The 15,330-nt window shown below is 40.8% G+C and overlaps 1 protein-coding gene across 2 annotated transcripts in view; it reads right to left on the bottom strand.

Moving 5' to 3' along the window:
• Positions 1-139: 139 nt before the first annotated feature.
• col22a1 (collagen, type XXII, alpha 1) overlaps positions 140-15,330 on the bottom strand; it is a 65,780-nt gene continuing 50,589 nt past the window's right edge. For both annotated transcript variants that reach the window (XM_083926131.1, XM_083926132.1), the window contains 10 exons: positions 14,033-14,086; positions 13,814-13,867; positions 9,754-9,825; positions 9,627-9,662; positions 9,494-9,538; positions 7,361-7,540; positions 7,184-7,250; positions 6,897-7,079; positions 3,325-3,402; positions 140-3,234 (listed from right to left, as the gene is read on the bottom strand). In XM_083926131.1, coding sequence (XP_083782257.1) covers positions 3,041-3,234; positions 3,325-3,402; positions 6,897-7,079; positions 7,184-7,250; positions 7,361-7,540; positions 9,494-9,538; positions 9,627-9,662; positions 9,754-9,825; positions 13,814-13,867; positions 14,033-14,086 — 963 coding nt within the window. In that variant the 3' untranslated portion in view covers positions 140-3,040. The remainder of the gene's footprint in view (positions 3,235-3,324; positions 3,403-6,896; positions 7,080-7,183; positions 7,251-7,360; positions 7,541-9,493; positions 9,539-9,626; positions 9,663-9,753; positions 9,826-13,813; positions 13,868-14,032; positions 14,087-15,330) is intronic.

Genomic DNA, 15,330 nt, shown 5'->3' with positions numbered 1-15,330 from the left:
CAGATATTAAATATGATTCTAATGTATACTGTCTGTATGACAGAACTGAGCAGGACAATTTCAAACCATCTCAGAGAAGCAATCAGTATTCAAAACACAAAGCAAAGCATGAATTATAAAATGAATCATTTCCAGTCTTTATTATACAGTACAGTACATGTCTTTCCAACAATTACAATATGCTACTAATTTAAAATATCTTAGCACCAATTCATTAGGGAAAAAAGGGGGAATACTGTATGTTTTAATACATTTAATACATTTGGATGGGCTGGAATCATGAATAATTTAGCAGTATAACTTAAAAAATAGTTCAATTAGCATAAACAGCTAATTTGAATAATGAAAGATGTTTGGCTTATATGCATTGCAAAATTTTAAGCTTTGTGCAGAAACTTACCATCCCACCCCATAGTCTATTGTTGACACTGAAAAGCATTAACAAAACCAAGAATACTGATACGGTTTAAATGTTCAATAATAAACCTTAAAGAAGAAGCTTATAGATATATTAAATGGTATGACAACATTGACAGATCAGCTCTTTTATTACAATCACATACTTAGGACCACACTTTAACTTGGTTGCATTTAAATCAGCTACCACTTTGATGAAAGGTGATGAAAGGAGCCATAATGTGCTGTAGCTACAAACCTTTGCAACTGTTCCTCAGAGGCAGAGCTGCTCTGAAGGCAAAAGAAATCTCACGTTAAATCTCAGAGGTACTGTTACATCTACAGTTTTGTTGGCTAAGTAATGTTATGTCCAGAAGCAGCTAGTTAGCCAAGCCAGCTAAATTTACACTACCATTTTTTGGTATTAACACATTAATGAATGCAAGCTAGTAGCGCTGACATGATAAATGTCACACCATGGCCGTGAATTAATGGTTAGCCAAATTTATTTGAAATTATACCTTATTAATGCAGTTTCAAGAGAGCCCATGCTACTTTGCAGCTCCACATGTCCACATGTTGCAAGAAGTGAAAACTGCCTGAAAATCCACCTTTTGCTAACATCAGCTAATATTAGCCACCAGCTAATGGTGATCCCAAACCATGTGATGCTGCAGGAACAAAACCCCTGAGAGTACCAGATGCAGCAAGGGTGCATTTTATTGCTTCTGAATTCAACAATGTGCTATTTCTTCTTACAAAATGACATAGTGTTTCTATAACTTGACAAATAAATTACTTTTGCCGTCAGAGCAACCAGGAAACTAAAAGCTCCAATCTACTTCTAGTACCAAAATCTTCAAAACTTACGTTTTGTCAGAGCCCCTTTACATTCTTCATGAATGGCCTTCCATTAGGTAACCCAAGCATGAGATGATAAATATGAGTGGCCCATTTATAGATAACCTTTGGCCAGTAGGTCAAGCTGTATTTATTATTTTTTTGCCCCCCTATTTCCCTTGTGCTCTTGTGTGTGTTGATGTTTTTCTTTATGTTTCTTCAAGACATATCTGACCCCTTTTTTGGGGGCTATTTCATAAGTTCTAGATGACGGTCACGCCTGAGCTTGGGGAGAGGTGTAATTGGTCCATGCGGGAGGAAAAACATCTATCAAATGATTACCACAATGGTCTGGTCATCAAGATGCAGAGAAGCAACTTTCCAATTTTTGGTTCCAGGGGACAAATAACAAAAGCAAGGTCTTTTCAGAGAAGGGCTGAGTTGCCTGGGCCCTGCCGCAGCGTATGCACTTAATAAGCCTCACCGGACAGAAAGGAAGTGGCACATTTAGACAAAGCGGTGCGAAACAAGCAGCTTTTCAAGAAAGCTGAACAAAGCCTGCAATTATACCATCTCCTCAAAGCTTTTTACTTCTAAAGTCTATGCACACCTCGAAAAGAGAAAGACCAGAGCAACTTCATTAAATATAAAAGTACAAATCTAACAGTGACCGTTCTTCATGTCTCGACTTTTGTTTTTTTTAGACTTTAATAAGCATTCTGTTGGTGAGCTTGGAACAAGTAAAAACATGGCATGTATGAGTTATGCATGCATGTCATGTACTATTTTGGACAGATTTGTAAGCCAATTCATATGACTTTCATATCAAAATTCGATATTGATATGAACAATTGCAACAACATTGCAATGGCTCTTATTTATGAGTTGTGACAGAGTGGTAATATCTGCGGCCTTCACTTTATTTCCAGGATAAAATCTTGTTTCGTTCCCGTCTAAACAAATCGGACAGGCTTACAAATTGAATAACAATCCAATTTGTTCAAGGGAGGAGAGGGTTTCTGAAAGTAATTTTATTTTTCTGCCTGTTTTTGAGCCCAAATACTATCCAAAAAAAGGCAACATAAGAACACTGCTATCAGCTTAGAGGCGAGAAGTGCACAAAAGTGGTCTTTCATCGCTCTCTACAATCATTAACACTCCCTCCTGCAAGAAATCACTATTGGTATTTGAGATTGTGCCCCACACTGACTGCCCTCCCCTTTTCCCCTCAATGACAATAAAACAGATTATTCCCCTGACTGAGTAATTACCAATAGACTTGCAGAGGATCCCTAGAAAGAGATCAATTTAGTGAGCAGTAACTGACATCTATTGCTCAACATAGGACAGTGTGGGCTGTGAATGGTAATGGATGCAAAATGGTGTGAGGCAGGGGGAAAAAAGCCTGCAGACATACTCCTGCAAGAAACTGAACTTTTGAGATAATTACTGATAGAACGATACAATATCTGACTCCCAAACCCTTCCTCCCACTGGGGGATTTAAGAGGAGGGAATTGCATAAGCCCTGTTATCTCCCTATATATTTTACAGGAAACATGCGATTGAGGGAAAAAAAAAACTCTTTAGCTGCCCTCTTTACCCCATATTTAATCTGAAAAAGTCCCTCGATGCTTAATCCCCATCCGTCCCAAGCTTCTTACCAAAAACAAAAAAAGAATCTGACCGGCAGCATATATTGCTTCAGCCCTCCGTACTGAGGTTACCTCGAAAAAGAAATGTTCTTGACTCAGACCAAGTTCATAAATACAGCTGGGTTGTAAGCTCTCTGTGTCTCTTCTTTCTTAAGTCCCCTTGACATTCTTGGTGTGAGGTCTGTGTGCCAGGCTGGCATAGTAGGCACACTGGGAGGGGTCACATTGGCCGGGAGGACCTGGAGGTCCAGGCTGACCGTGGGGGCCGGGGTTTCCTGGCTCTCCTTGGGCGCCGGCTTGTCCTGGGCCTCCATCTTTACCATAACCAGGTAAACCGGCTGGTCCTATAGTAGGAAGGGGAGCAGTTAGTGGCGCAAAATGATTGAAACAAACCTAATAAGAATAGATACAGTAAATAAGAGATTGGTTGGTACCTATCGGACCAGTGGGTCCTTGCTCTCCTCTATCACCTACACCAGTTTCTCCCTTTTCTCCTCTTACTCCTTTTGCACCTGGTAGGAGCAGGAAAACAAGAGTCACAAAAATGTTTGCATATTATAAACAGTTATAATGAATTCAAAATTGTGGGTGTGTGTGTGTGTGTGCGCGCTAAGCCTTTGTAGCCTCTGCACAGCTTGTCTCAGCTATCTCAGGGTGAAAAAGAACACTTACTGGGGCTCCATTGATTTTATATCAAAGTCTAGGATAGTGCTACACAGCCTGTGAATTCAGATGTTTGATACCTTCTGTAGCTGTGAAAATTACTTGAAAGACACTGGTTGACTGAAAGCAGCTCGGTTTTGGAAATCATTCATTTTTCAGGGAATGGATGCAGTACAAACTGGGTTTAATCTTTACAAAAACCTTAGTGTAAAAATGATATGTAACAGGGGGGTCATGTAGTGAAAGTTTTTGGCCAAGAAGGGGAAGTTTAGTGCACTTATAGAGTGAGTCAGTCAGAACTAAAAACACATTTTACACTCTCACAAATAAATACACACACACACGTTAGTCACACACACACGCGCACACACACACACACACACACACACACACGCACGTTCTCATCTCCAGTGGCTAACGCTAAAGCTAGCGTTAAAACCCGACACATTAACCGTAGCCTCATGTCGCCTGAGCTTTCTAAAACAGAAATTTTCGTTACGTTAATGTCTTGACTTACCTAAATGTCATTATGGGATGCCCTGAGCTGTTTTTTCCTGTGATTTTGTGATCGCATTTATCTCTTTCTTTTTCCACAACACATTCCGATTTGCTTTCCACGTCTATTTAATGAAAGTGTTTCTTCTTTTTCTCCCAAAGACGAGCCACGGCTGGATTCAGACTTTGCTCTCATGTTTCTTTAGTTGTCGTTAACCCTAACTCTAAGGTTAACGCTGACCCACAGCAGCGGCAGCTTCAGAATCTAAATAATGCGTGTGTGGGGATTGAGGAAGTGACGTCGCCCAGACGCGAGACTGAATACAAAATAATAATAATAACGTGACTAAACGAGACGAAACAACATTATTTCGTCTCGTTTTCGTCAACGAAAATGAAGAGACATTTGAAATTGCATTATATATTTCATCTTAGTCATCGTCACATGCCCAGCATTTTTGTTTCGTCTCTTCTAGTTTTCGTCACGTGATAAAGGTTTCGTTGACGAAGATATTTCGTCATCATTTTCGTTGACGAAAGCAACACTAGTCATGTCCGAGACTATTCCTTGGCCAGTTACAGTCTGGTTGTCTACTGAGTCTTAACTGGTTGCTTTGCGCAGCAACTCGATTCTTGATAATCACAATATCATGCAAGAAGTTATCACCAGATCACTTTAAAATCCATCTTCAAGTAGGCTAATCCATTTATTTCCAATCAGTGTGCTGTGAGGAGCTACTGGCAGCTAAGGGGCATGGTTTTTGTGTTCGTGAGAAAAGGGAGAGGCGACTGTTCTTTCAAAACAACATTGCCGGCTCCTAAAGCGGTTAGCGTGGATGCTGCAATAGCATCGTAACTGCTGAGTTTTTCTTCACTGAAAGAAGAGCAAAGAACAGGTCTGGAAGACTTTTCTTGATGGAAAGATCTTCATCCAGTCACCTGCCAGGTATGTTTTGAAAGTGCCTGCACTTTTCCAAATAACCATCTGTCGCATGAGGTTAGACAACCTCACAGAATTTCAACTCACAACAAACAAGATATAGCGTGTTCATTACTGAGTTTTAGAGGTGCTGGTGAGCTGATTTTGTTACCTTTAGACAGTAAGACTAGCATTTTCCCACTGATTCCATTCTTTGTGCGGAGCTAACTTTCTCCTAGCAGTAGCTTCATATTTAGTGTACCGACATGAGAGTATGAGGTATCATGAGGTATGATTAAAAAATGAATAAGAGTTTTGGATTCCCCAATATGTCAGCTATTCCTTTAAATTCATCTCAAATATCCCTCAGATGTCTTTTTAATTTTATGAGAGGGTACTTTCTGATTTATAATTACAATTTTGGCACAAATGTTCTTCACTATCTGCAGACACCAAGACACCAAGACACCTTGGAGACACCAAGTTGGACCAATTTGATAATCTTAAAGTAGTAAACACTGTGGGAATAGGGTGTAGGTGCAACCGGCACCGAAAGATGATTGTTCATTTTCTGGATTAACTCGAACTGTCAGTTTGATTCAAAGTAGGCCCAAAGCCTGCTGGAACAAAGACCTCAAAGACTAGGCCCAAAAGTTTGGCTGCCATGCCTTCTCCCCCACAACAGGTCACACCCAGGTGTGAATTCTCCAAGGCACCCAAACTGTTCTGGCTGAATTGACCACCCTCTATGACATCACCTGGGCCTATATAAAGTGAAGCACACAACCACTTCTTTCTCTTGCTCCCAGATCTTCCTCCCGCTCTCTCTCCCGGATCACTCAACTCAACGCGATCCTGCGGATCCAGGAGACCAGCTTCCAGCTGTCCCCTCGACCCTGGACCTGGCCTATGGAGTGGGATCACCACGAAGGTTAACCAACCGGTTATCCTCAACTGAGTACAGCACAGAGCGATCCGAGTCCTCTTTTGCCTAAGAACAACTAAGACAAGCTCCCAGCTTCCTTTCTTCAACCCAGCCGCTGGCATCAAGCAACGCAAAACATCTCCCATCTCATGGACTGGTAACTAATCACCAACTGGGCATTACTGCATGTTATAGGACTTTATGAACGGCTAGATACCATTGTAACCTTGTCATAAGAACCGAGAAATCAGGCTTTTGGTGCTTCATGTAACTTAATTGTTCACACCTTCTCTGCAGGGGACCGAGCCCCCACCACTTCTCTTTGTCTCTCTCTCTCACACACACACACACACACACACACACACACACATACACACAAACACACACATTTGCTGTTAGCTTTAGTTAGTTTATTGTGTCTTGTTTGTTGCATTTATTAATCTGTTAATAAATGTTTGTGTTTACCATATGTCTGTTTATTTAATATTACACAAAGATGAATGAGCCAGCTTCTACTAAGAAAAGAACTTTTAAATCCTTCAACTAATTAAACAATTACATTTATCAGTGTTTAACCCTTAATTAGTAGTTTAATATATTTAAAGAGACTTTAATATTAGTTATCACTTCGTCTATGACGGTGGTGCCCCGAGGAACTCTGGTTTGACTAGAGTCATTTTTATTGTTATCTTTGATAATTATTGGTGATAACTAATATTTCCTTGATTAACGATAAGTTTATTGATAATACTCAATCTCATAATCTGAACGTGAGTCAAGGCCCTACATTTGATTGGTTCTCCGTGTGACGTTTTTAATAAATTGAAGTTATACATTTTTAGTAATTTTTCTTTATTAATTTTCCTTATCAAATATTTCATTTGATAGTCACACTATTGATCCAATTAAACCCAAAGTACCTACAGGGATAGAGCAAAAATCTTAAAAAAAAAAAAAAAAAAAAGGACACACACAATTACACTGTTGCTAAGTCTGTGTCCTACCTTGAGGGCCCATTGGTCCCCTCTGTCCTTCTCCTCCATTCTGTCCAGGCATACCGGGCTCTCCAGGAGGTCCAGGTCGTCCTGTATTGCCGTCCTTACCTGAAGGGCCTGGAGGTCCTGGACGGCCCACTGTACTCTTCACATGAGCTGGCTGGATCTGAGCCATGAGGTAAGCCATTTTGGCTAGACACAGAAGAAACGTTACTTAAATCTTTGGTGACTCTGTCAGAGTTATCTCAGTAAGCTCTGCAGGAAAGATGAGACACATAAAGAAATGCCCTCCTCACCATCTAATTGTTTCGCCAGCTCCTCCTGGATGAGCCGTCTCATCTGCTCCAGTGATACTGACTCTCCCTGAGACAACAAAGATGTTAATCATTAACTCAATTATTAATACCTCAATCGAAATCATCTGTGTATATTACTGTGGCATCAACACTGAAGCTTTCGGGACTATGACTCACCCTTTGGCCTGGGAGACCGGGGTTTCCTGAAGGCCCTTGTGGCCCAGGAGCTCCTATTTCTCCTGTTGGTCCTGACATGCCCATCATCCCTGTGTGGCCCTTTCTGCCGGGGGGTCCAGGGTTTCCAGGCATACCTGGATCTCCTGAATGTCCTTTATCTCCCTTCACACCTGAGTCTCCCTGGATTAGATGATAGCGATTGCACATTTTCAGACTTGAAGCACCAAATAACTGATTTTCTCATTTAAATTATGAAAAATCGTCCAGATTGCTCTATTTTCTGCTTTATTTTCTGCTCCCTTGCCATCTATGCTCCATATGCATATAAACAAGACCTGCCTTATTGATATTTAACCTCTTTGCATTGTTGTTGTTTTCTGTCTCTTTGTAGTCATTTTGTGTGTGTTTGTGGTTGTTTCAAGGTAAAAAAAAAAAGAGGAATAATATTTATGTTTATTAATTGCAATCAGTCTCTACCAGTACATAATTAACAACCGAAGTGTGATTCGTTTTTCGATGGTGGTGGAGGTGGACACATGACAGATGGTAAAAGTGGGGGACAGTGAGAGCAGCTTCTCTGTGCTTAGATTATAATACTATAACATTTTGTTCATTCTTTGTGTGTGGAGTAAAGTAGCATGTGTGCTCTAGTATTTGTTTTTGTTTGTACATGTTTATCACATTAAATAAGCTAAGGCCATTGAGTTTCAGGTAGAAAAAAATGTATACTTGTACCATTTTTCTTCTTGCAAAAACTTGAAATGGGTCTATTTGACTCCATTACCATACAAGGGTTAAAGTGAAAATAATCTTTGTTTATATTTTGGAAAATCTGCACAATAAAATCCTGCTGCTTTGGCTACTAACAGGTGCCACCTAACTCTGATACTGAAGACAAAGTCAGAAGAGACAGTTTTTTTTTGTGTAACAACTTTTAACGGAAATATCCGGGAGAGTGGCTAACAGCCGGGCGTGGCTGACACTGATTAGCTCGGGGCAGTACCCTACAAATAAAGTTAAACACCAACAACGTATTTAGCTAACCTGGTGTTTATTAAAAGAGTGTTTTGAAAGATTTACCTACTGGCCCCTGTACCAGCTCCTCTCATAGTAAAGTCCATTCAAGTCGATTACCAAATGCAATCCAAAAGGAAGGAGCCCATTGGTGCTTCGGGTTAATGTGTAAGGACTCTTCTCATGCTACTGCAGAGGCTTGGTGTTGTTTTGAGCTGTACTAGTGGTTAAAAAATCTGTTTTGCTGCCCTGAGCTAATCAGTGTTAGCCACGTCTAGCTGTTAGCGACTCTCTGGGATTTCTCTATTAATAGTTGTAAAAAAAACTGTCTCGATGGCTTATTTGATGTATGTAAAAGCTGAAAAAGACCATGGGATGATTTTGCGCTGGAATTAAACTTTAAGACACTGACTATGGCCCACAATGGTTTAAATCTTGCCATGGACCATCTGTCATCTGCCCATTATCATTTAATACAGTGTCCCTTTCTTTGGTTATGTAGTCTGCTCTTGAAGTGTGTTTCTGTATATCGTGTTTTCTCACTTTGCAGCTTTTTAAAAAAAAATATTATTATGTGCATGTGCACTTTATTAGTTAAAGTTACTACAAGGAACTTTCATGTTGTGTTGTTTTTTCGGCGATACCTGTGGACAAAAACGGGAGCGTTTCTATCTGCACCACTGTTTTGTGTCTTAAAGATCTGAAGCTGCCAGACTTCATTTAGAAAACATGTTGTGTATTCAAGGAAAGCGTGTGGTACGCATGGACAATGTTTCTATCATTACCTCAGACGGTAAAGAAGATGGTTGGGTTATACAAAGATGGCAACTAAAATGTCTGACTGCAAATGTATTGTATTGGTAAGGATTGACGCCAACTTAAGGAATTGAAAGTTGATTGTTAATGATCAAATTATGAACTGGCTATAAGTAAGAATACATTTGACAGTCAGAATCTCCTGCTGTGTGCTGTATGTCAAAGAGGAACTCCAGATTATCTCCAGATCTGATTCTGATGTGAAAAAGCCTTCAGTTGTGTCAGTCAACAGGTTTGTGTTTATTATGAGCAGCACATTAACCGTCCAAATAATGTATTTGTATTTCCATCTCTAGTACTCACCTTATCTCCTTTAAGGCCACGATCACCAACTCTGCCCGGCATCCCCTAAACAACACCAAAAACACTACATGTGAGCAAGAAATCTGTATATATAATATCATAATAGTCATCACTAGTCTTTAGAGGTGCTTACCTGTTTTCCTTCTGGGCCAACTGGACCAGGTGGACCCTGTGAACCAAGATAAACGTTTACATCACGCACAGCTGGTCGTAAAGTGAGATGCAATTAATCTTTAAAATATGTCAAATGTAGCACTTACCCCAGGGCCTTTAGGCCCACTAAAGCCTGGTAATCCTGGGTTTCCGGCCTCTCCCTTGTCCCCTCTAAGACCCTGTATGACAGCAGAAACATGGGCGCTCATTATATGGCACACATGTGGCCTACTGTATTTGAATTCTGAAAGCCTCACTCATTACTGAGGATTCAGCAAGATTAACATCTAGCCGCAGTTCTTATCTACATGCAGCAGTGACCTGGATAAAAAAAATCTCGTAAACCAATCTTGCGATGGGACATGCCAGCATGAAGAGATTAAAATTCATATTTACAGCAGACATATGGGCCTCAAGACAAGCTGGATATTGAAACCACAGAGCGTCAGAATTTATTAATGCTAGCAGAATAGAGATAATGTCTTCTCTTTTTCATTTCCACTTTTCAACACTGATCTTCACATTGTTACACTATCTCTGTTTGTGGTAAATTTGGCCATCTGATAACATTTTTGGAACTATCTGATCCTGCCTCTAAATGCCTTCATCCTCCACTCTATCTCCTCACCCCTGTGCATCTGGCTCCTGCTCTCCTTCCTTCTCCAGGCTATTTCTGGCTATCAGCTCCCTCTGCTGCCTGATATCATCCACTCTTCTCTGATAGCTGGCAGCATATCATCTGCCCTCTAGTTAGCAACACTAACACCTCCTCCCAAGAAACCATCTTCCAGCCCACAGACCAGTGTATAGCTCTTTCCATTTCACACCTTTTGTTGAGGATGATACTAACATGTCAAAATAGTAATTCTCCTCTCTCACAAGTCTCACTATCTCTATCTACTGCATTTTATTTCCATGACATTATATCTGTCATGATGACCTCTGCCTGCCTCTCCCTCTTCTTCATCTCCAGGCCCCGGGCACAATGTCACCCTATAAACTCTTTAATCACCGAACCCTCACTGACTTTAATTGACCTCATCTGTGTGCTCAGCACTCTTAGAGAGTACATAGGGTACAAGGGCTCCAAAAGCTTTATGAGGACTGGGACAGCTCTTTGAAATGACATGTTACCTTGGCAGTAAAGTGCAAAGCTCTCATTTCACAAGAAGTTTAAAAATGATCAACATTATGAGGACTCTATGGAATAAAGAACTGCACACAGTGTTTGCTGATGTACATGTTCTCTGGAATATGATCCTTACTTCTTAGCTTATTAGGAATTTCGGCCCAAAAAGTGAACCATCGCAGATGTAACAGGATCACACAGTACATGAACTGTGTGAATCTGTAAGGCTGGACCTTGGGACCAGGGTTGTAGCCCCCCCTAGTTAACATTCATGCACAACAAAAAGTTTTTCATCATTTTGATGTTTAAGGTGGCCCGGTTGATACAAGACGTCAACGTGTGCACTGAATAACGTGAAAAAACTCATTCCACCTTAAAATTTCCGGTTGCTGTCTAAGAACGGTAAAATACTGAATGATAGCGGGAAAAGACGGTATGACAGTTGCACTACTCACACCAGCAGTGATGCGAATGTGCAATATAAAAGGTTTGACTATTTTTGAATATTGACTTATTTCTACCACTGAGTGCAGTGACGGAGGTTAAGCGTCACCTCCTGTGATTTCTGAACAGTCAGGAAGCCGAAGCAGGAAAAGCTAAAAGGCTAAAAGGTGAGGTACTGTAAGATGTTTAATTGAGTTTCCTTTAAGAGAAATGCTCTGAATAAATTGAAGTTCCCTTTGGTAAACAGTTAACTACCTACGTAGTGTGTGTCTAGAGATTTTATTGTTAAAGGTCAGGATGGAAGAAGTGAAGCTATCTGTGCTGCCTTTGTCAAGTTTGAAAGTTAAATAGTTTTCCGTCTGATCCATAGATGATCATAAGTAAACAAACAACCTGATTGTTTGAGGTCTTTATTTGTGTTGCGAAAGCCCCGTAAAATTGACATTGATCCAAAAAAAATAGCGTCACTTTTTGGCTGTGTAATATCCTGTTCTGTGTGAAAGTACTCATGAGAAAAACAAGAGTTAAAAAACACATTACAGTGAAAATGAATCGCACGATGAAGAGTCCCCCGGTGTGTAAAGGCCTTTATACAGTTGACTCATATTAGGTCTATGTAGATTTGTCACAGTAGGTTACACAATCTTAGAAAAGGTGTAGTCTACCATTTCAAAAATGCATGTGCACACATGCACATGCGTAATAGGAGCACTCCGGTAATAAAAAATATACACCCCTGCTTGGGACTAGATTTATGTCCTTCACAGGCTTGTTGCCTCAACTGAATGTCCTTCCTCTAAACTCCCTGGCCCAGTCTCCTGTTCTGTCTGTTGCTGGCAGGCAGATCAATTATCTTCTCATCGTATCCGCAGTCTTTTGGGTGCTTTACATTATGCCAAATTTTGCTTCCACATGTCCTCTCCCCACCTATGACTCTGATATCATTTGTCTTTTGGAGGATCTTCTATAGGCCGTATAAAATATGGACATAGTCTCCGTGACATAACCCTTGGGTATCTGAAGAACCAAAATGAAGCTCAAAGTGGGTGGCTACAGCTGTCTGCATCTTGGCGTCAACAAAGCCTACAGTCTATGTTAACCTATGACGGCACCCACCTGTCACTCAAAGCGACTAGCCCTTAATCATGTATAACTTTGAGCCTTAATATGATTTAAACAGGTGAGTTTTAAAAAGTTCTCATTAACGAGGAATACCTATAGGGACCAAAAACCCTTTTTGTACCAGGCTGTTAACATGTTAATTTCTAATGTAAGGTTTGGCATTTTAAAATTAGGGTCTCTGGGGATAGATTCTCTTTTAGAGCCAACCTCAAGTGGCCACATTTTGGCTTCATTATTTGGCTGCGGAGGTTGCAGCTTGGGATCCTCCAATCCCTTAAATGCACCTTGAGGAGGCGAGGAAGCTTCTGGAGGAACTTAAGGCATGGAAACACAGTTGTATCTTCAGAGAACCTATTTTATCAAGTGGCGTGGCACACAATTTGAAGCAGCACGTCATAAGTAACTGACGTCGCTTAAGACTGATGCAACGGCACCTCCGTCCCTAGGTTTCCCCCTCAGATTTCTCTCTCACTGAGAGGAGCTATGACGCCAGGAAGAGATGTGTATGAGGGAAGGGGGGGACATGTTGGCATTATGAAAAGCGCCCCTGATGTCTGCTCTTGGGTTAACACCTTGCCTTCCAGAACCCCAGACAGTATAAGTACCGAAAGTGATAGGTAGTACAGAATTTACCAAATATTCACACCACTGTGGATAAGAAAGGCTCTCACCCCTTCTTTTTTCTAAAAAGTCTACTCCACGATACAGCAGAGCTATCATCTTTTTTATTACATGTATTATCCCTCCCTATCAAAACCTGGTGCCTACATTTCCCACAAACACAGCCATTTACTATAAACTATAGTATATTTATATTTACTACTTTCCTGACAATCGTTACACACACATCTTTGCACATCTTGGTGTGAAAGACTCACGCCTATAAAACAAGGACAACCACAACAAGTCTGAGTTTTTCCCCTTGATGCGTGCTGCCCTTCAGGTTTGAATTCTGCATTACCACATGATTCATACTCTGGGACTCTGTGGAGGTATTTGTTTATGGATGCACTTAATAAATTCAAAACCTTTGCGTGTCACACAAACCTGCTGAGAGAATTATAGGCCTTGTGCCTCCAGGAGACAACCCACTCCAACTTGTTCCCTGTGCTCTGATATTACTATTTTCATCTGCTGGCAGCAACCTGGTCAACACCTTTCAATCGGAGCTATCCCCAGGGGGAAGTGATGTTCACACTCTGGTCAGGACAGCATGCACCTCAATCTTCCATCCTAATCTGACAGCTCATGTCTTCTTGAAATACTTTACATTCACTTCTTACCTTCAGTTGCAACACACATATAGCTCCTGCTTTCTCTATTAGCTCTCCATATTTCGAGTAAATGTGGTCACTCTGTGAAACAGTTCATTGTGTTTGCAGGTGAAGTGTTTCAGTGTTTCTATTGTTTCTTAGTAACCAAGAGCCTGTTGCAAATGAATAGATTATGTACGATAGGAATAAATAACTCACTGGATTTCCAGGAAGACCCGCTTTTCCCGATGGCCCTGGTTCACCTGGCTTGCCCTGGGATGCAAAAGACAGAAAGAGAAAAGGATGAGAAAATTGATGTAGTAGGACGGCAAGAGGAACGACTTGAGTGCCACTTGTGTCCATATCTATCTGTCTGCTTGACAATGTGCTGTGTCTGTTTGTGTCAGACAGCCCTGCAAATGATTGAAAATGACTCACCGGCTCTCCTCTTGGTCCACTAAGTCCTTCTCGGCCTGGAGGTCCCATAGAGCCCTGCCAAGAAAAAAGAGATTAGACCTTTTTTATTATGCCTTTTAAATGCTGAAAACAGAGGAGCTTAATTGCGTCTCATTTTTAGGGCATGCTGACAACCTCTACGGTAGTAGTGAGGTGAATCTGAATTCTTTACCCTTTTTTAGTGGAAAGATTATTTTGGGGGAAAATATTCTTACTTTAGGAGACGTGCTGTGAGAACATTCTGTCTCCAAGCCCCACAGCCAGAGGATGGATTAAAAGGGAAGTGTAACATCCCGCTACTAGACAAATTGGGGAATAAAAGTGCTGCAAATGTCCCTACATGAGAGGGATTTCTGTTGGTGAAGATGAATGGCATTAAACTCCCATACAATGTTGAGAGATATAAAGCTGCTAAGGTGTTTTATTTAATACTGCTGCTAATGGAGCTTCGGTATTTTATAGACATGATGAAAGATTCTTTGGTCTGCGGGAAATTTTGCATTCTGTCAGTAACATTTTTAACTCAAGAGTTTTATCTGTATTCCCTCAATCAATGGAGGGTTGGTTCTAGGTAGCAGTAATGATTGTTCTCAGGATTAGGTGACCAAGCCAGGAAGGGATTCTGCATACTGCTGCCTACCTTCAAGAGTGTTTCCCGTAAAAACAAGCATTTTTAAAAGTGGCTCCTGATGCAGAGCAAAAACTGTGTGCGCTCTTGTGGGCGGAAACTGCTTCATTGCCCTGCTGCCTTGGGCAAAAACGGCTTCCCCTCTGCCGCCTGCCATTATAATGACTGGAGGCAGCGAGTTACCGTGATGAAACAGCTTAAGAAAGAATGGCAAATTGGATTTTAATAGGGAAGAGAAATGTTTGCTGTGGGGGAATGTGTATTACTTTTGTAAAATAAAATGCATATGGAAAAGCTTCGGCATTTTAAAGTTATTGTAAGGCGGCAACGTTTGTTGTAGGTGACAACCTCTAGCGGCTGTAGTTATTGTGGTGGAACTAAGTTGGAAGTGATGTTAGTGCCACAAAAACACACAGGACATTCATCCAAGTGCTGTTCGTGTCCCATGTGAAACCAAAAGTAAACATTTTTTCAGTTAACCAACTTAAATATGTTAGTACTTAACTAACTACGCCACTGAGTTACGTCTTGAACAAACACTTATAGAAAGTCAGGGTCTTTTCCTAAATCTAACCCTGTTGTTTTGTAAATTTAAACATGTAATTCTGTTGCCTAAACCTAACCAAGAAGTTTTGTTGTCTAAACCTAGCCA

This window comes from Echiichthys vipera (genome assembly GCF_963691815.1).
Source record: "Echiichthys vipera genome assembly, chromosome: 13".
Lineage (NCBI taxonomy): Eukaryota > Metazoa > Chordata > Actinopteri > Perciformes > Trachinidae > Echiichthys > Echiichthys vipera.
This window is presented reverse-complemented; position numbering and strand designations above follow the sequence as displayed.